Source organism: Somniosus microcephalus, chromosome 1, assembly GCF_052327205.1.
Source record: "Somniosus microcephalus isolate GS21.2 chromosome 1, FLI_Smic_1.0, whole genome shotgun sequence".
Lineage (NCBI taxonomy): Eukaryota > Metazoa > Chordata > Chondrichthyes > Squaliformes > Somniosidae > Somniosus > Somniosus microcephalus.
In genome coordinates, this window is record NC_140987.1 from 122,480,373 (window position 1) to 122,501,311 (window position 20,939).

Sequence of the window (20,939 nt, forward strand, 5' to 3'; positions counted from 1 at the left end):
TGGCACCCCACTAGTTACTGTTTGCCAACTGGAAAATGACCCATTTATCCTGACTCTCTGCTTTCTGTTAGTTAGCCAATTCTCTATCCATGCTAATATATTACCCCCAATTCCGTGAGCTCTTATCTTATGCAGTAACCTTTTTATGTGGCACCTTATCGAATGCCTTCTGGAAATCCAAATACACCACAGCCACTGGTTCACCTTTATCCACCCTGCTCGTTACATCTTCAAAGACTCCAGCAAATTTGTTAAACATGATTTCCCTTTCATAAAACCATGCTGACTCTGCTTGACTGCATTATGATTTTCCAAATGCCCTGCTACTGCTTCCTTAATGAAGGACTCCAGCATTTTCCCAACGACAGATGTTAGGCTAACTGGTCTATAGTTTCCTGCTTTCTGTCTCCCTCCTTTCTTAAATAGGGGTGTTTCATTTGCGGTTTTCCAATCCGCTGGGACCTTTCCAGAGTCCAGGGAATTTTGGTATATTGCAACCAATGCATCCACTATCTCTGCAGTCACATTAGACCATGAGGACATTGGTCTAATTTATACTAACTGCACCATGGCACATGTGAATTTCTGAGCATCATATTTTTCATATATTTCCTTTTGTCTCCGAAAAGGATGGTCTGTCTGGGACCATCCCAAGTAATGGATTTTTAAACCTAGCATGTGTATGTGATTGTAAGTGTCCACTGTATGAGTTCAGTGTCAAAGTGGTATTGTTTTACAGCAGTATTTGCAACTTAAAAATCATCCTCAATGATGAAATGACAATCATCCCAGCAAAATTGAGAGTTTTTGAATCTATGCAGCATCTCTGTACAGGAAATTGGAACTTTTAATTACTTTGATATTGTGGCATCAGTATCTGAGCGTAGTAGATGCACGGTTCACTTGAAAAAGGAAATATGATGCTCCTCTTGGTTGTGACTTCTCTGGGTCACTCCTGCAGATGGAGCTTTTTAAATCAGAGTGACTCATTGAGAGGTTCTGGTGCGAGTATTTTGCCTTTCCTTAATTGTTGATGTTTCGACATTAACTGACTTCAAAATTCTGTTTGTGAATTTAAAATCCCAAAAGCCTAATTATGATGCTCTGCTGCAAAATACAAGGTAACTTTTAATAACATGTGTTTTCAAGGAATTTAATCTTGATATTCAGGGGATTCTTTTGATTAACTGGTCAAGATCCTAAAATGAAAGTCAATTATATCCAGTATGCATTATTTATACAAAGTTGGTAATAATCCATTGGCTTGTGACTGAGACCCTTCCCTTCTCCTTGGAGAGCATTAATAATTGATGAAACATTTACAGGGACAGTCTAAGGGACTTAGTTTTGATGGTGTAAATGCTCACCACTTCTGAATACTACTATTCAGCTTCTGCATTTAATTGTATATAGTGCCTAGGAGTTATGACATACTGCCCAAAAAGTTAGACCGTGTTTATTCCCAATAACCACATAAATAGAACATTCAGCAACCACTGCTAGCAAAATTTATGAACTTTTTTTTTATTTGACTATTTAGTACTCAGTGCAGTAACCAAATAAATGATCAGAAAGAGCTGTATGAAGAGCAGATTAAGGAGCTAAACAAGAGGCTTGCTGAGGCTGCAAAGTTCCAGTCTGGAAACAGAAATACTGAAGCAACTGATCAGAACAAGTTTCTGGTAAAAGCATCATTTATTTACTGATTGTATATTTTCCTATCCAAAACCTTGGGTGCTCTTTTATTCTTTGTACTTTTTCTTTCTTTATATCTGTCTCTTTTCTCAATAAATATATTTGTTTGAATTTGAAACTCCAGATTTACTGCCTTGCATTGCTGATTGTGTAATTCAGCAGTGGCTTATGATGTCTGGTGTTACACGACTTGCAGAATCTGGAAGTGAAATTCTTACATTCTATTGCTTGATTGTGCACAACAAAGAAGATCTGAGTTTAGAAAAAAGGTAATTAAGATGCCTGCAATTAAAAAATAAATAAATAAATAAATAAAATACAGTACCAAAATGTTGACACATTTCTGTGTTCACACAAAGTAATCAACTACACTTTGGAATAACTGGACTAATGATCCAGAGATGTGAGTTCAAATCCCACCACGGCAGCTGGGGAATTTAAATTCAGTTAATTAAATAAATCTGGAATTTAAAAAAAGCTAGTTTCAGTAATGGTAACCATGAAACTATTGGATTGTCGTAAAAACCCATCTGGTTCACTAATGTCCTTTTAGGGAAAGAAATCTGCCATCCTTACCTGGTCTGGCCTATATGTGACTCCAGACCCACAGCAATGTGGTTGATTCTTAATTGCCCTCTGAAATTGCCTAGCAAGCCACTCAGTTGTAACAAACTGCTACGAAACACAATAATAAGAATAAAACCAGACTAATCAACTGGCATCGACTTTGGCACCGGCTACGGACACGGCAACGGCACAACCAGCCCAGTCGACCCGGCAAAGTCCTCCTCACCAACATCTGGGGACTTGGACCAAAATTGGGAGAGCTGTCCCACAGACTAGTCAAGCAACAGCCTGACAGTCATACTCACAGAATCATACCTTTCAGCCAATGTCCCAAATTCCTCCATTACCATCCCTGGGTATGTCTTGTCCCACTGGCAGGACAGACCCACCAGGGGTGGCTCCACAGTGGTATACAGTCTGGAGGGAGTGGCCCTGGGAGTCCTCAAAATTGACTCTGGACCCCATGAAGTCACATGGCTTTAGGTCAAGCATGGGCAAGGAAACCTGCTGATTACCACCTACTGCCCTCCCTCAGCTGATGAATCAGTACTCCTCCATGTTGAACACCACTTGAAAGAAGCACTGAGAGTAGCAAGGGCACAGAATGTGCTCAGGGTGGGGGACTAATGTCCATCACCCATGAGTGGTTCGGTAGCACCACTACTGACTGAGCTGGCCGAGTCCTGAAGGATATAGCTGCCAGTCTGGGCCTGCGACAGGTGGGGAGAACCAACACGAGGGGAAAAACCTACTTGACCTCGTCCTCACCAATCTACCTGTTACAGATGCATCTGTCCATGACAATATTGGTAGCAGTGACCACCGCACAGTCATTGTGAAGACGAAATCCCTTCACACTGAGGACATCCTCCATCGTGTTGTGTGGCACTGCCACCGTGCTAAATGGGATAGAGTCAAAACAGATCTAGCAGCTAAAAACTGGGCATCCATGATGCGCTGTGGGCCATCAGCAGCAGCAGCAGAATTGTATTCCACCATAATCTGTAACCTCATGGCCTGGCATATCCCTCACTCAACCATTACCATCAAGCCAGGGGACCAATCCTGGTTTAATAAGGTGTGTAGAAGAGCATGGCAGGAGCAGCACCAGGCATACCTAAAAATGAGGTGCCAACCTGGGGAAGCTGCAACACAGGACTACATGCATGTTTAAAAAGCGGAAGCAGCATCCTATAGACAGGGCCAAGCAATCTCCCAATCAACAGATCGGATCAAAGCTCTGCAGTCCTGCCACATCCAGTCATGAATGATGGTGGACCATTAAACAACTAACGAGAGGAGGAGGCTCCATGAATATCCCCATCCTCAATGATGGTGGAGCCCAGCACGTGAGTGCAAAAGACAATGCTGAAGAGTTTGCAACCATCTTCAGCTGGAAGTGCCGAGTGGATGAACCATATTGGCCTCCTCCTGAGGTCCCCACCATCACCAGAAGGCAGTCTTCAGCCAATTCGATTCATTCCACGTGATATCAAGGAACAGCTGGGCGCATTGGATACAGCAAAGGTTATGGACCCCGATAACATCCCGGCTGGCGTGCTGAAGACTTGTGCTCCAGAACTAGCCGTGCCTCTAGCCAAGCTGTTCCGGTACAGCTGGAACACTTGGCATCTATCCAATAATGTGGAAAACTGCCTGGGTATGTCCTGTTCACAAAGCAGGACAAATCCAACCCGGCCAATTACCGCCCCATCAGTCTACTCTTAATAATCAGCAAAGTGATGGAAGGTGTCATTGACAGTGCTATCAAGCAGCACTTACTCACCAATCACCTGCTCACTGATGCCCAGTTTGGGTTCTGCCAAGACCACTCTGCTCCTGACCTCAGTATAATCTTGGTCCAAACATGGACAAAGGAGCTGAATTCCAGAGGTGAGGTGAGAGTGACTGCCCTTGACATCAAGGTAGCATTTGACTGAGTGTGGCATCAATGAGCCCTAAGTAAATGGGAATCGGGGTGGGGGGGAAACTCTCCACTGGCTGGAGTCATAACTAGCACAAAGGAAGATGGTTGTGGTGGTTGCAGGTCAATCATCACAGTCAGAGGACATTGCTGCAGGAGTTCCTCAGGGCAGTGTCCTAGGCCCAACCATCTTCAGCTGCTTCATCAATGACCTTCCCTCCAACATAAGTTCAGAAATTGGGATGATTGCTGATGACTGCAGAGTGTTCAGTACCATTCACAACTCCTCAGATAATGAAGCAGTCCATGCCTGCATGCAACAAGACCTGGCTGACGTTCAGGCTTTGGCTGATAAGTAGCAGGTAACATTCGTGTCAGGCAATGACTATCTCCAACAAGCGAGTGTCTAACCACCGGCCCTTGACATTTAACGGCATTACCATCGCTGAATCCCCCACCACCAACATCCTTGGGGTCACCATTGACCAGAAACTTAACTGGACCAGCCACATAAATACTGTGGCAACAAGAGCAGGTCAGAGGCTAGGTATTTTGCAGCGGGTGCTCACCTCCTGACTCACCAAGGGCTTTCCACCATCTACAAGGCACAAGTCAGGAGTGTGATGGAATACTCTCCACTTGCCTGGATGAGTGTAGCTCTAACAACACTCAAGAAGCTCGACACTATCCAGGACAAAGCAGCCCGCTTGATTGGCACCCCATCCACCACCTTAAACATTCACCCCCTCCACCACCGGCATACCGTGGCTGCAGTGTGTACCATCTACAAGATGCACTGCAGCAACTCTCCAAGGCTTCTTCGGCAGCACCTTCCAAACCCGTGACCTCTTCCACCTAGAAGGACAAGGACAGCAGGCGCATGGGAACACCACCACCTCCAAGTCATACACCATCCTGACTTAGAAGTATATTGCCGATCCTTCATCGTCGCTGGATCAAAATCCTGGAAAACTCTCCCTAACAGCACACTGGCAGTACCTTCACCACACGGACTGCAGCGGTTCAAGAAGGTGGCTCACTACCACCTTCTCGAGGGCAATTAGGGATGGGCAATAAATGCTGGCCATGCCAGTGATGCCCACATCCCATAAAACAAATAAAAAGTGGTGGTACTCAAAACAGTGGATGCAAAGGGTACTGAGTGGCATGCATTTATAAAAAAAAAAAAAAAAAAAAAAGTTAATTCACGGGATGTGGGCGTCACTGGCAAGGCCAGAATTTATAACTATCCCTAATTGCCCTTGAGAAGCTGGTATTGAGCTGCCACCTTAAACCACTGCAGTCCGTGTGGTGAAGGTACTCCCACAGTGCGGTTAGGTAGGGAGTTCCAGGATTTTGACCCAACGACGATGAAGGAACGGTGATCTATTTCTATAATAAGTGCACATGTATGCCAAAACATTTGTTACTCTTAGTATTGGTGTGTGATTGGAGTGCATTCGGCTTCATTACATAGTATTTCTAAGAACTACTTTCTTTAAGGAGTATAAATATACTATGGAGATACCCATATTCAGGAGCACATTGACAGTTTAGAGTTAATGGTTGAAATGATGAAACTCTTTTTCATGAGAAAAGTAGAATGTAGGATCGATGAACTTTTTTAAATGGGAAAAAATGCAAGCATTGTAAACTACTTGCTCTTGCTTTCTCTTGCCCCTCCCTGCCCTGCAAAAAGACTTCAAACCAGGTAGAATGCGATAGCTGCGCAAGCTTGATTCTGTAAATATCTTAAACCTCTAATTTGATTACTGTTGAGCAGAGTGAGCACAACCCAACAGAAAAACAAGACAATGCTGGACCATCAGATAAAGAGCAGCAGTATCCAGGGCAAAACGATGACCATGCAGACCAGTTAGAAATTAAGAAATTAAATGATTTTGGAGATGATACAATGTCTACGAAACTTGCACAAGAACTTGAAAATAACAAGCTACTAGATACAGGTATGATTTCTAAAACACACAGTTCAAACATACCTTTGCTCCATTTAACGTGGAAAAACTATATGCGTAGGTTTTATTTTGATTGCAATTAATTGGCTTTAAACGTGTTTTTAAAAATCCAGTTCAACATTTTTTTGTTTTTTTTTAGCTGAAACTGAGTGAATTCAATCTATCCTGACCTTCAGTCTCTTCCCCTAAATACTGTACTTGATCAAGTAAAGAATTTTGTGCTGCTTTGTGTATAACAATGCAAAAAATAATCAATATATATTGTGGCAGCAGATGCAATTCCTCTATGCCATTTGTTGATGCTTTTGGCTCTTTCCTATCATTTCAGTAGTATGTGAACAGTTCTGATGCCTGTCTGTTAACAGACCCACTTAGGGTGGAACTTCAATGCCAATAAACCTCCTAATTTAAAAATATCCTTCAAATGTCTAAGTCACCGTTTTGAAAGATTTGGCATCTAACAGATGGGTCTTGTGATTTCCCCTCACCCTGGTCTGCCCTCGGGTGATGCTAAATTTATATTTGTCAGTAAACACCAGTAATTGAGTTAATGTAAAGATGTTTTGCAGATCCCCTTGAAGATGGGAATGGAACCAGGGTTGACTATGATCTGGAAGATGATGAATCCAGGAGAAATACAGGTTCAATATACTTGTCTATAATGATGCAATATTTTACACAACTCCCAAGGTAGAATTATAATGATGAAATGGCCATCTTTTACTGAAACTATATTAAGGCACTTGTGTATTCTTTTAAATTTGTAAGCTACTTAAGGGGCATGGTAATGCCTTCCATGATGGTCCGGTCCAATTTCAATCAGAAGTACGACCCTTTCCTACTATCAGCTTGGTTTATTTGGTAGCACTATTGCCTTTGATTTAGAAGGCCCCACAATGGATTTGAGCCTTTAATCTAGGCTGCCACTTCAGTACAGCACTGAGGGAGTGCTGAATTGTCAGTGGCATCCTTCAGATGAGATGTTAAATTGAGGTTCTGTCTGTTTGCGCAGGTGGATGTAAAAGATCCCTTGACACACTATGAAGAGGACCAGGGAGTACTGTGTCCTGGCCAACATTCCTCCCTCGGCTATTGCTACCAAGAACAAATTATCTGATCATCCATTCAGTTACTATTTGTGGGACCTTGCTGTAAATAAATTGGTTGGTGTGTTTGCTGACATACCCATAACTGCACTGCAAAAGTAATCCATTAGCATTTTGAGATATCCTGAAGCTGTGAAAGGCACCACATAAATGCAAGATGTGTCCTTCATTTTTTTCCCCTTCCTTTCCTACTACATTTGTTATAACTAAGCTGTAAATGTGTTACAATTTTTTGGTAGAACTAGAGTCTATAATGAAGGATAGTGACTGAGCACCTTGACCATTTTCAGCTGATCAGAGAGCGCCAGCATGGATCTGCAAAGTGTAGGTCTTGCTTGACGAACCTGATTGGAATTTTTGAAGAGGTGACTAAAGTAGTGGACGGGGGAATGTCTATGGCTGTTATTTATATGGACTTCCAGAAGGCATTTGATGAAGTTCCACAGAAGAGACTGTTAGCTAAAGTTGAAGCTCATGGAATTGAAGGCAAGTTATTGACCTGGTTCGGAAATTGAGCGGCAGGAGAGAGAGGGTAGGGATAATGGGCAGATACTGTAATTGGCAGGTTGTGACTAGTGATGTCCCGCAAGGATCTATGTTGGGGCCTCAACTATTTACTATTTATTAATGATGACTTAGATGATGGAATAGAAAGCCACATATCCAAGTTTGCTGATGACACAAAGATAGGCGGCATTGTAAGCAGTGTAGATGGAAGCCTAAAATTACAGAGATACTAATGTATTAAGCGAATGGGCAAAACTGTAGCAAATGGATTTCAATGTAGGAAAACGTGAGGTTATCCACTTTGGACCTAAAAAGGATAAAACAGAATACTTTCTAAATGGTGAAAAGCTAAAAACAGTGGACGTTCAAAGAGAATTTGGGTCCATGTACATAGATCTTAAAATGTCATGGACAGGTACAGAAAATAATCAAAAAGGCTAATGGAATGCTGGGCTTTATATCTAGAGGACTTAAACACAAGAGGGTAGAAGTTATGCTACAGCTGTACAAAGCCCTGGTTAGACCACACCTGGAGTACTGTGAGCAGTTCTGGGCACCACACCGTAGGAAAGATATGTTGGCCTTGGAAGGGAGTGCAGCGTACATTTACCAGAATGATACCTGGACTCCAAGGGTTAAATTATGAGGAGAGATTATATAAACTAGGGTTGTATTCTCTGGAATTTAGAAGGTTAAGGGGTGATTTGATCAAAGTTTAAGATATTAATGGGAATTGAGGATAGAGAGAAACTATTTCCACTGGTTGGGACTAGGGGGTATAGTCTAAATTAGAGCCAAACCTTTCAGGAGTGAAGTTAGGAAACACTTACAGAATCATAGAATAGTACAGCACAGAAGGAGGCCATTCAGCCCATCGAGTCTGTGCCGACTCTTTTGAAGAACAATTCAGTTAGTCCCACTCCCCTGCTCTTCCCCATATCACTGCAACTTTTTCTCAGTCAAGTATTTATCCAATTCCCTTTTGAAAGCTACTATTGAATCTGTAACCACCACCCTATCCAGTAGTGCATTACAAATCCTAACCACTCGTTGTATAAAAAAAATGCACCAAAATGTATCCCCTCACTTTTCTGCGTCAATTCATCTGCCATGTGTCCGCCCATTCCACCAACCTGTCTGTCTTGAAGTCGTCTACTATCTTCCTCACTGTTTACTACACTTGCAAAAAAAAAAAAAAAAAGATTTACAAGGAGGTATACCCTTGCATTTCTGGTATCATATCAGGAAAGGATGAAAAGGCTGGGTATCTCTTTTGAAAAGAGAAGGCTGAGGGATGACCTAATGGAGGTCTTTAAAATTATGAAAGGTTTTGATAGACACAGAGTATGTTTCCACTTGTGGGGAAGAGCAAAACTAGAGGATATAAGATAGTCACCAAGAAATCAAATAGGGAATTCAGAAGAAATTTCTTTACCCAGAGAGTGGTGAGAATGTGGAACTCTCTACCATAGGGAGTGGTTGAAGCGAATAGTATAGATGCATTCAAGGGGCGGCTAGATAAGCATAAGAGGGAGAAGGGAATAGAGGGTTATGTTGATAGTTAGATGAGGAAAGATTGGAAGAGGCTCAAGTGAAGCATAAACGCCGACCTCGACTGGTTGGGCTGAATGGCCTGTTTCTGTGCTGTATATCCAATGTAAGTTTCGTGTCATCTGCAAATTTCAAAATTGTTCCTTGTGCTCTGTACCCGCAAGTCCAAGTCATTTAATGTATATCAAAAACAGCAGTGGTCCTAGTACTGAACCTTAGGGAATGCCTCCAGTCTGAAAAACAGCCATTCACCACAACTCTCTTTTTTTCTATCCCTTAGCCAGTTTTATATCCTTGCTGCTACTGCCCCTTTTTATCCCATGGGCTTCAATTTTGCTAACAAGCCTAGTATGCAGTACTTTATCAAATGCCTTTTGAAAGTTCATATACACAACATCTTTGCATCTGTCTTTACCAAAGAAGATGATGCTGCCAAAGTCATAGTGAAAGAGGAGGTAGTTGAGATACTGGATGAGATAAAAATTGATAAGGAGGAGGTACTAGAAAGGCTGGTTGTACTTAAAATAGATAAGTCGCCAGGATCGGATGGGATGTATTCTAGGATGCTGAAGAAAGTAAAGGTGGAAATTGCGGAGTTACTGGCCATAATCTTCCAATCCTCCTTAAATACGGGGGTGGTGCCAGTGGACGGGAGGATTGCAAATCTTACACCCTTGTTTCAAAAAGGGTGTAAGGATAAACCCAGCAACTGCAGGCCAGTCAGTTTAACCTTGGTAGTGGGGAAGCTTTTAGAAATGATAATCCAGGACAAAATTAAGTCAGTTGGACAAGTATGGATTAATTAAGGAAAACCAGCACGGATTTGTTAAAGGTAAATCGTGTTTAACTAACTTGATTGAGTTTTTTTTGATGTGGTAACCGAGGGTTGGTGAGGGCAATGCGGTTGATGTGGTATACATGGACTTCCAAAAGGCGTTCTATAATGTGTCATATAATAGGCTTGCCAGCAAAGTTGAAGCCCATGGAATAAAAGGGACAGTGGTAGCATGGATATGAAATTGGCTAAGTGACAGGAAACAGAGAGTAGTGGAGAACGGTTGTTTTTCGGACTGGAGGAAGGTATACAGTGGTGTTCCCCAGGGGTCAGCATTAGGACCACTGCTTTTCTTGATATATATTAATGACTTCGACTTGGATGTACAGGGCACAATTTCAAAATTTGCAGATGACACAAAATTTGGAAGTATAGTGAACAGTGAGGATATTGATAGACTTCAAAAAGACATAGACAGGCTGGTGGAATGGGCGGACACGTGGCAGATGAAATTTAATGCAGAAAAGTGCGTAATGATATGTTTTGGTAGGAAGAACGAGGAGAGGCAATATGAACTAAAGGGTACAATTTTAAAGGGGGTGCAGAGAAACCGGAGGGTATATGTGCACAAATCGTTGAAGGTAGTAGGACAGATTGAGAAAGTGGTTAAAAAAGCATACGGGATCCTGGGCTTCATAAATAGAGGCATAGAGTACATACAAACATGAATTAGGAGCAGGAGTAGGCCACTCGAGCCTGCTCCGCCATTCAGTAAGATCATGGCTGATCTGATTACTCCACATTCCCGCCTACCCCCGATAACCTTTCACCCCCTTGCTTATCAAGAATCTATCTACCTCTGCCTTAAAAATATTCAAAGGCTTTGCTTCCACCGCCCTCTGAGGAAGAGAGTTCCAAAGACTCACGACCTTCCTGAGAGAAAAATTCTCCTCATCTCTGTCTTAAATAGGCGACCCCTTATTTTTAAACAGTGACCCCTAGTTCTAGATTCTCCCACAAGAGGAAACATCCTCTCCCCATCCACCCTGTCAAGACCCCTCAGGATCTTGTATGTTTCAATCAAGTCACTAAATCAAAAGCAAGGAGGTTGTGATGAATTTTATAAAACACTGGTTCGGCCTCAACTGGAGTATTGTGGCCACACTAGGCACCACACTTTAGGAAGGATGTGGAGGCCTTGGAAAGGGTGCAGAAAAGATTTACAAGAATGGTTCCAGGGATGAGGGAACCACTTTAGTTATAAGAACATAAGAAGTAGGAGCAGGAGTAGGCCATACGGCCCCTTGTCCCTGCTCCGCCATTCAATAGGATCATGGCTGATCCGAACCTAGACTCACGTCCACTTCCCTGCCCGCTCCCCGTAACCCCTAATTCCCTTATCAGCTAGGAAACTGTCTATCTCCGTTTTAAATTTATTTAATGTCGCAGCTTCCACAGCTCTGAGGTAGCAAATTCCATAGATTTACTACCCTCTGAGTGAAGAAGTTTCTCCTCATCTCAGTTTTGAAACGGCAGCCCCTTATTCTAAGATTATGCCCCCTAGTTCTATTCTCACCCATCAGTGGAACCATCCTCCCCGCATCCACCCGATCAAGCCCCCTCACAATCTTATGTTTCGATAAGATCGCCTCTCATTCTTCTGAATTCCAATGAGTAGAGGCCCAACCTACTCAACCCCCTCATCTCCAGAATCAACCGAGTGAACCTTCTCTGAACTGCCTCGAGAGCAAGTATATCTTTTCTTAAATATGGAAACCAAAACTGTATGCAGTACTCCAGGTGTGGCCTCATCAGTACCCTGTATAACTGCAGCAAGACTTCCCTGCTTTTATACTCCATCTTCCTTGCAATAAAAGCCAAGATTCCATTGGCCTTCCTGATTACCTGCATACTAACCACCTGTGTTTCATGCACCAGGACCCCCAGATCCCTTTGTACTGTAGCGCTTTGCAGTTTCTCTCCATTTAGATAATAACTTGCTCTTTGATTTTTTCTGCCAAAGTGCATAACCTCACACTTTCCAACATTTATATTCCATCTGCCAAATTTCTGCCCACTCACTTAGCCTGTCTATATCCTTTTGCAGGTTTTTTATGTCCTCCTCACTCACTGCTTTCCCTCCCATCTTTGTATCGTCGGCAAATTTGGATACGTTGCACTTGGTCCCCTCCTCCAAATCGTTAATATAGATTGTAAAGAGGGGGTCCCAACACTGACCCCTGCGGAACACCACTAGTTACTGATTGCCAACCCGAGAATGAACCATTTATCCCAACTCTGTTTTCTGTTAGATAGCCAATCTTCCACCCATGCCAGTATATTACCCCCAATCCCATGATTTTTTAATCTTGTGCAGTAATCTTTTGTGTGGCACCTTGTCAAATGCCTTTTGGAAGTCGAAATACACCACATCCACTGGTTCCCCTTTATCCACCCTGTTTGTTACGTCAAAGAATTCGAGCAAATTTGTCAAACATGACTTCCCCTTCATAAAACCATGCTGACTCTGTCCGATTTAAATTATGCTTATCCAAATGTCCTGTCACTGCTTCCTTAATAATGGACTCCAACATTTTACCAACCACAGATGTTAGGCTAACTGGTCTATAGTTTCCAGCCTTTTGTCTACCTCCCTTTTTAAATAAGGGCATTACATTAGCAGTCTTCCAATCTGCTGGGACCTTTCCTGAATCCAGGGAGCTTTGGAAAATTACCACCAATGCATCCGCTATCCCTACCGCCACTTCTCTCAAGACCCTAGGATGTAAGCCATCAGGTCCAGGAGATTTATCCGCCTTAAGTCCCATTATCTTACCGAGCACCAGCTCCTTAGTGATTTTAATCGTGTTTAGCTCCTCCCCCCTATAGCCCCCTGTTTGTCCAGTGTTGGGATAATTTTAGTGTCCTCTACTGTAAAGACTGATACAAAATATTTGTTCAACGTTTCTGCCATCTCCATGTTCCCCACTACTAATTTCTCGGTCTCGTCCTCTAAGGGACCAACATTCACTTTAGCCACCCTTTTTCTTTTTATATAACTGTAGAAGCTCTTGCTATCTGTTTTTATATTTTTTGCTAGTTTACTTTCATAATCTATCTTCCCTTTCTTAATTAATCTTTTAGTTATGCTTTGCTGGCTTTTAAATGCTTCCCAATCTTCTATCCTCCCACTAGATTTGGCTACTTTATATGCCCTTGTTTTCAGTCGGATACTGTCCTTTATTACTTAGCCACGGATGGCTGTCTTTTACGCCCCTTTTTCCTCAGTGGGATATATTTATCTTGAAAGTTGTGAAATATCTCCTTGAATGTACACTACTGCTCATGTACCGTCTTACACCTTAATCTATTTTCCCAGTCCACTTTAGTCAACTATGCTCTCATACCTTCATAGTCTCCTTTGTTTAAGCTTAGTACGCTGGTTTGAGATCCAACTCTCTCACCCTCCAACTGAATTTGGAATTCAACCATGTTATGGTCACTCATTCCAAGGGGATCCTTTACTAGGACATTTTTTTATTAATCCTGTCTCATTACACAGGACCAGATTGCCTGCCCCCTGGTTGGTTCAGTAACATACTGCTCAAGGAACCCGTCCCATATGCACTCTATGAACTCTTCCTCAAGGCTGCCCTGCCCAATTTGATTTGTCCAGTCAATATGAAAGTTAAAATCTCCCATGATTATATTATTATGTGGATAGACTGGAGAAGCTGGGGCTGTTCTTAGAGCAAAGAAGATTTGATAGGTGTTTAAAATCATGCGGGTTCTAGACAGAGTAGATCGAGAGAAACTGTTCCCATTGGCGGAAGGGTCGAGAACCAGAGGACACGGGTTTAAGGTGATTGGCAGAAGAACCAAAGGCAACATGAGGGAAAAGCTTTTTTATGCAGCGAGTGGTTAGGATCTGGAATTCACTGCTTGAACGGGTGGTGGAGGCAGATTCAATTGTGGCTTTCAAAAGGGAATTGGATAAGTACCTGAAGGAAAAATAATTGCAGGGCTACGGGGAAAGGGCGGGGGAGTGGGACTAGCTGAAGTGCCCTTCGAGAGCTGGTCCGTGCCGGCTTCCTGTGCTATAACGATTCTATGATTCTAACATCAACTGCACTGCCCTTCTCCACCCTCTCTGTTGCCTCATCAAAAGACCCAATCAAGTTAGTTAAACATGATTTGCCCTAAACACAACTGTGCTGGTTCTCCTTTATTAGTCCATGCTTGTCCAAGTTTTTCTCCCGGATTATTGTTTCTAAAAGCTTCCCCACCACTGACGTTAAACTGACTATAATTGCTAGGTTTATCCTTCTCCCTTTTTTTGAACAAGGGTGTAACATTTGCAATCCTCCAGTCCTTTGGCACCACCCCTGTATCTAAGGAGGATTGGAAGCTTGTGGCCAGCACCTCTGTAATTTCTACCCTTGTTTCCCTCTGCAACCTAGGATGCATCCTATCTGGACTGGGTGACTTATCCACAAGTCTGTTGAGTACCTCCTCTTTATCTATTTTTATTATCTCATCCAGTATCCCAGCAACCTCCTCGTTTACCAAAGCTTTGGCAAAGTCCTCTTCCTTGGTAAACACTGATGCAAAGTACTCATTTAGTACCTCAACCATGCCTTCTGCCTCCACCAATAGTTCTCCATTTTGGTTGCTAATTGGCCCCATCACTCCTCTGATAACACTTTTACTGTTGAAATGCCTATAGAAGACCTTTTGGATTCCCTTTTATGTTGGCCGCCAATCTATTCTCGTACTGTCTCTTTGCCCCTCTTATTTCCTTTTTCACTTCTTCTCTGTACTTTTTATATTCAGCCTGATTCCCCGTTGTATTATCAAGCTGACATCTGCCACATGCCCCCTTTAACTCTCCAACTCCTTTGTCGTCCAGGGAGCTATGGCTTTGGTTGCCCTCCATTTCCCCCTTGTAGGAATGTACCTAGACTGTACCCAAACCATCTCCTCTTCAAAGGCCGCCCATCAGCGTTCCCTCTACGCTGCATAGCTCTCTGCTGGTCCCATGCAGTCCGAGACCGACTTCATTAATGTTAAATTTTGCGCATGTGCAAAACTGTGAATGGGACGCACAGCCCCTTGAATGGGCTGCGCACCCAAAAATAAATTGGGGGGAGCATTGCCGCCCTTTGCTCCATTCCATTTTTGCCTGCCAGTCTTTGACTCCAATATACTTGGGCCAGTTCCCCTCTCAATTCGCTGAAATTAGCCCTCCTCCAGTTAAGTATTTTAATTCTAGATTGCTGCTTGTCCTTCTCCATAACTAATTTAAACCTTACAATACTATGATCACTATTCCTGAGATGCTCTCCAACTGTGACATTCACCACTTCATTCCCCAGGACCAGATCCAACAATATTGCTTTCCTCATTGGGCAGAAAACATACTGATCAAGAAAGTTCTCCTGAACACACTTCAGAAATGTCTGCCCTTAACACAATCACTGCCCCATTTCAATATTGGGGTAATTAAAGTCTCCCATTATCACTATATAGTTCATGTACCTCTCTATAATTTCTTTGCAAATCTGCTCCTATATCTCCTTCCCACTATTTGGCCTATAAAATACACCAAGTAGCGTAATAGCTACTTTATTGTTTCTCAGTTCCAACCAAATAGATTCTGTCTTTGATCCCTCAGGAGTTCTCTCTAGTACTGTAATAGCTTCCTTAATTAAAACTGCTACCCCCTCCTTTTTTCCCTTCCCTATCTTTCCTAAGCATCCAATCCTCCCCATTTTTGAGCCAGGTCTCAGTTATCGCCACTGCATCATATTCCCACATGGCTATTTGCGCCTGCAGCTCCCCGGCCTTATTAACCACACTTTGTGCATTAACACACATGGACCCCAAACCTAATTGTTTGTATTTTGTATTATTTCCAACTCTAGCTGTCTCTCCCAGTCCTCTGTGCACCTTGTTTCTATTTTTTAATACTACATCCTGGTGCCCAACCCCTGGTTAATTAGTTTAAACCCACCCCCACAGCACTAGTTAACCTGCCCACCTGGATATTGGTCCCAGCTCTGTTCAGCTGCAACCCATCCATCTTGAACAGGTCCCTCCTGCCATAGAACTGGTCCCGATGTCCCAGGAATCTGAAGCCCTCCCTCCTGCACCATGTGCCTAGCTACGCATTAACCTGCCATATCCTCCTATTTCTGTTCTTACTAGCGGGTGGCACTGAGAGTAATACAGAGATTATTATCTTGTGAGCTCCTGCTTTTTAACTTCCTCCCTAGCTCCCCTCTTTCTCCCTATGTCATTGGTTCCGACATGGACCATGACTTTTGACTCTTCCCCTCTTCTCCCCCCACCCCCCCTGCAGAATGTTCTGCACCCTCTTCATGATGTCCCTTGCCCTGGCACCAGGGAAGCAGCAAGCCATATGGATCTCGTGTCGATGGTAGAACTGCCTGTCTGTCCCTCTGACTATTGAATCCCCAATTACTACTGTATTCCTACACTTGCTGTAGCCCCCTGTGCAGTCCTTTGCCTCATGGTGCCAGGCTCGGGACTGCACTCCTTTCGGGTGTTGTCACCCTCACCGGTATTCAATGCTGAATATTGGTTTGAGGGTGCCACACTACCAGAGGATCCCTGAACTGCCTGCCTCTTCCTATCTTTCCAGGTGGCCACCCACTTGCTATTCTGAACTCTATCTGGCTGTGACCACCTCCTGGAACCTGTGATCCAGGACACACTCCGCCAACTGGGCAGTGAATCCAGCTGCCTCTCAAGCTCAAACTCTTAGCGTGAGTTTGAGCAGCTGGAGGCACTTTCTGCAAACATGGGCCTCTGGGACACCTGAAGCGTCCTGAAGTTACCGCCTGGCCCAGGAATTGCAGCCTATGAGTCGTAGCTGTCCCTCCATTCTAATTAGAAACTTAAAATAAACTACTTGGATGCAAGATGATTTATATAATTGCTGTTAACTAGGTCTGTTAACTACACTGCGATTTTTCTAGTCACTCCTCAAAACACTCCAGCTTAACAAGAACCACTGAGATACTATAATACAAAGAACCTAAATATTAGATACTTAACTTAGCATCCTTGGGTTCTGTGGCTCCACTCCTTTTTGTTTGGACGTGAGAAACCGCCATCCTCCTCCACCGAATTCCTACTATCGCCAAATTCCCAGCTTCCACTGTGTATGTGATCTACCCAGCTCTGTCTCTGAGCTCTGTTCTCAAGCTGTCTACACGCAAAGGGTGGTAGAAATTTGGAACGCTCTTCCACAAATGGCAATTTAATGCTAGGTCATTTGTTAATTTTAAATTTGAGATTGATCAGATTTTTGTTAACCAAAGGTATTAAGGGCTATGGAAAAAAGCGGGTATATAGAGTTAGGTCACAGATCAGCCGTAATCTCATTGAATGGCGGAACAGGCTTAAGGGGCTAAATGGCCTATTCCAGTTCCTAATTCTTGGACTAATCATTGTGAAAATGTCATATCTCTCTTCCTAACCAAATATATTGGTATGTTATCCTATATCTGTTTTATCATTTGTAAGTGGGGTCTGTCTATCCTGTAAAGAAATCTAGATAGAACCTGAGTGACTCTAGTAATTTGTCTGTCCTTCCTTTACTTTCCTTTCCTTCTCTCCCTCCCTCTGACCACCTAGTAGTTGAGCTGGGAATACACCAAGTTCCTTGTGAGGTTCTTTCCGTTTTCACATCTGCCATTCTGAGAAGGAAGCTTTCCTTTTGCAAAAAGTAACTAAGGATTACTTTCTTGCTAAGACTGGTTTCCTAAAGTAAACATGACATAAGAGTAAACATTAAAAACCTTTCAATGTGCACTCTGAATTAAACAAATTTATGAACTATTTAATGCTTGGCTGTAGGAACTTTGGGTGGTAATCCACTTTGCTTATATTTCAGTGTATTGAAGAGAGAACCTTTTAATGGGCGATGATTTCAATTACTGGCCTATTGAGATTTAATTGCAGTCTCTGACGTAGTATATTCATAACCTATTCTGACTAAAGTTACCCTACCCTTGGATGCATATTATTTACCAGTGTATAAATGGGGTCTCTGTTCCACACACACCAAATCCACTTCCGCTTGACTGCAGAGCTGTAATTGTTGCAGTTCATGTATTATGTCAGGAATACTTTGTCATTTTAATGTTTTGTCTTCCTGGTAACTAAGGTTCTGGAGAACCAGTGGATGTGGTGTATCTGGACTTTCAGAAGGCCTTCGATAAGGTCCCGCATAAGAGAATAGCGTGTAAAGTTAGGGGGCAAGGTATTGACTTGGATAGAGAACTGGTTGGCAGACAGGAAGCAAAGAGTTGGAATAAACGGGTCTTTTTCCGAGTGGCAGGCAGTGACTAGTGGGGTACCACAGGGATCGGTCCTTGGACCCCAGCTATTCACAATATATATAAATGATCTGGACAAGGGAACTAGATGTAATATCTCCAAATTTGCAGACGACACAAAGCTGGGTGGACGTGTGTGCTGTGAGGAGGATGTCGAGAAACTCCAGGATGATTTGGACATGTTGGGTGATTGGGCAGAAACATGGCAGATGCAATATAACGTGGATAAATGTGGTTATCCACTTTGGTGGCAAAAACAGGAAGGCAGATTATTATCCAAATGGCAACAGATTGGGAGAAGGGGGAGTGCAATGAGACCTGGGTGTCCTTGTGCACCAGTTGCTGATGGTAAGCATGCAGGTGCAGCAGGCGGTTAAGAAGGCAACTGGTATGTTGGTCTTCGTAGCGAGAGGGTTTGAGTACAGGAACAAGAATGCCTTGCTGCAGTTGTACAGGGCCTTCGTGAGACCACATCTTGAGTATTGTGTGCAGTTTTGGTCGCCTTATCTGAGGAAGGATGTTCTTGCCATGGAAGGTGTTCAGCGAAGATTCACCAGGCTGATACCTGGGATGGCAGGAATAGAAACATAGAAGATAGGAGCAGGAGTAGGCCATTCGGCCCTTCGAGCCTGCTCCGCCATTCAATGTGATCATGGCTGATCATCCAAATTCAGTACCCTGTCCCTGCCATTTCCCCATATCCCTTGATCCCTTCAGCCTCAAGAAACATATCCAACTCTTTCTTGAATATATTTAATGAACTGGCCTCCACCGCCCTCTGTGGCAGAGAATTCCACAGGTTCACCACTCTCTGGGTGAAGAAATTCCTCCTCATTTCAGTCCTAAATGGCTTACCCCTTATCCTTAGACTGTGACCCCTGGTTCTGGACTCCCCAGCCATCAGAAACATCCTTCCTGCATCTAGTCTGTCCAGACCTGACAGAATTTTATAGGTTTCGATGAGATCCCCCCCTCAATCTTCTAAACTCCAGTGAGTATAAGCCCAATCGACACAATCTCTCCTCATACGTCATTCCTGCCACCCCAGGTATCAGCCTGGTGAATCTTCGCTGCACTCCCTCCATGGCAAGAACGTCCTTCCTCAGGTATGGTGACCAAAACTGCACACGATACTCAAGGTGCGGTCTCACCAAGGCCCTGTACAACTGTAGCAAGACATCCTTGTTCCTGTACTCGAACCCTCTTGCTACGAAGGCCAACATACCATTTGCCGCCTTAACCGCCTGCTGCACCTGCATGCTTACCTTCAGCGACTGGTGCACAAGGACACCCAGGTCTCTCTGCACTTCCCCTTCTCCCAATCTATTGCCATTCAAATAATAATCTGCCTTCCTGTTTTTGCCACCAAAGTGGATAACCTCACATTTATCCACATTATAGTGCATTTGCCATGTTTCTGCCCAATCACCCAACCTGTCCAAATCATACTGGAGTTTCCCGACATCCTCCTCGCAGCTTACCCTCCCGCCCAGCTTTGTGTCGTCTGCAAATTTGGAGATATTACATCCAATTCCCTCGTCCAGATCATTAATATATATTGTGAACAGCTGGGGTCCTAGGACCGATCCTTGCGGTACCCCACTAGTCACTGCCTGCCACTCGGAAAACGACCCGTTTATTCCAACTCTCTGCTTTCTGTCCGCCAACCAGTTCTCTATCCAAGTCAATACCTTGCCCCCAATCCCATGTGCCTTAATTTTGCACACTAATCTCTTGTGTGGGACCTTATCGAAAGCCTTCTGAAAGTCCAAATACACCACATCCACTGGTTCTCCCTTATCTATTTTACCAGTTACATCCTGAAAAAATTCCAGTAGATTAGTCAAGCATGATTTACCTTTTGTAAATCCATGTTGACTTTGTCCGATCCTGTCACTGCTTTCCAAGTGCTCTGCTATTACATCTTTTATAATAGACTCTAGCATTTTCCCCACTACCGATGTCAGGCTTACCGGTCTATAATTCCCCGCTTTTTCTCTACCACCTTTTTTGAATAGTGGGGTAAGATTAGCTACCCTCCAATCCATGGGTACCGTTCCAGAGTCTATCGAGTTCTGGAAGATGATCAGTAATGCATCTACTATCTCTAGGGCCACTTCCTTAAGTACCCTGGGATGTAGACCATCAGGCCCTGGGGATTTATCAGCCTTCAGTCCCATCAATTTTCCTAACACCATTTTCCTACAAATACTGATTTCTTTCAGTTCCTCGCTTTCATCAGACCCTATGTTCCCTGGCATCTCTGGGAGGTTATTTGTGTCCTCCTTTGTGAAGACAGAACCAAAGTATATATTTAGTTGGTCTGCCATTTCCTTGTTTCCCATTATAAATTCCCCTGATTCTGACTAAGGGACCTACGCTTGACTTCACCAATCTTTTTCTCTTCACATATCTATAAAAGCTTTTACAGTCAGTTTTTATGTTCCTAGCTAGCTTACTCTCATATTCTAT

General features: G+C 43.3%; 1 protein-coding gene across 2 annotated transcripts in view; it reads left to right on the top strand.

Moving 5' to 3' along the window:
* LOC147124338 (Golgi membrane protein 1-like) overlaps window positions 1-20,939 on the top strand; it is a 51,308-nt gene that overhangs the window by 26,146 nt on the left and 4,223 nt on the right. For both annotated transcript variants that reach the window (XM_085985225.1, XM_085985214.1), the window contains exons 4-6: window positions 1,541-1,682; window positions 5,970-6,153; window positions 6,732-6,803. In XM_085985225.1, the coding sequence (XP_085841351.1) occupies window positions 1,541-1,682; window positions 5,970-6,153; window positions 6,732-6,803 (398 nt within the window). The remainder of the gene's footprint in view (window positions 1-1,540; window positions 1,683-5,969; window positions 6,154-6,731; window positions 6,804-20,939) is intronic.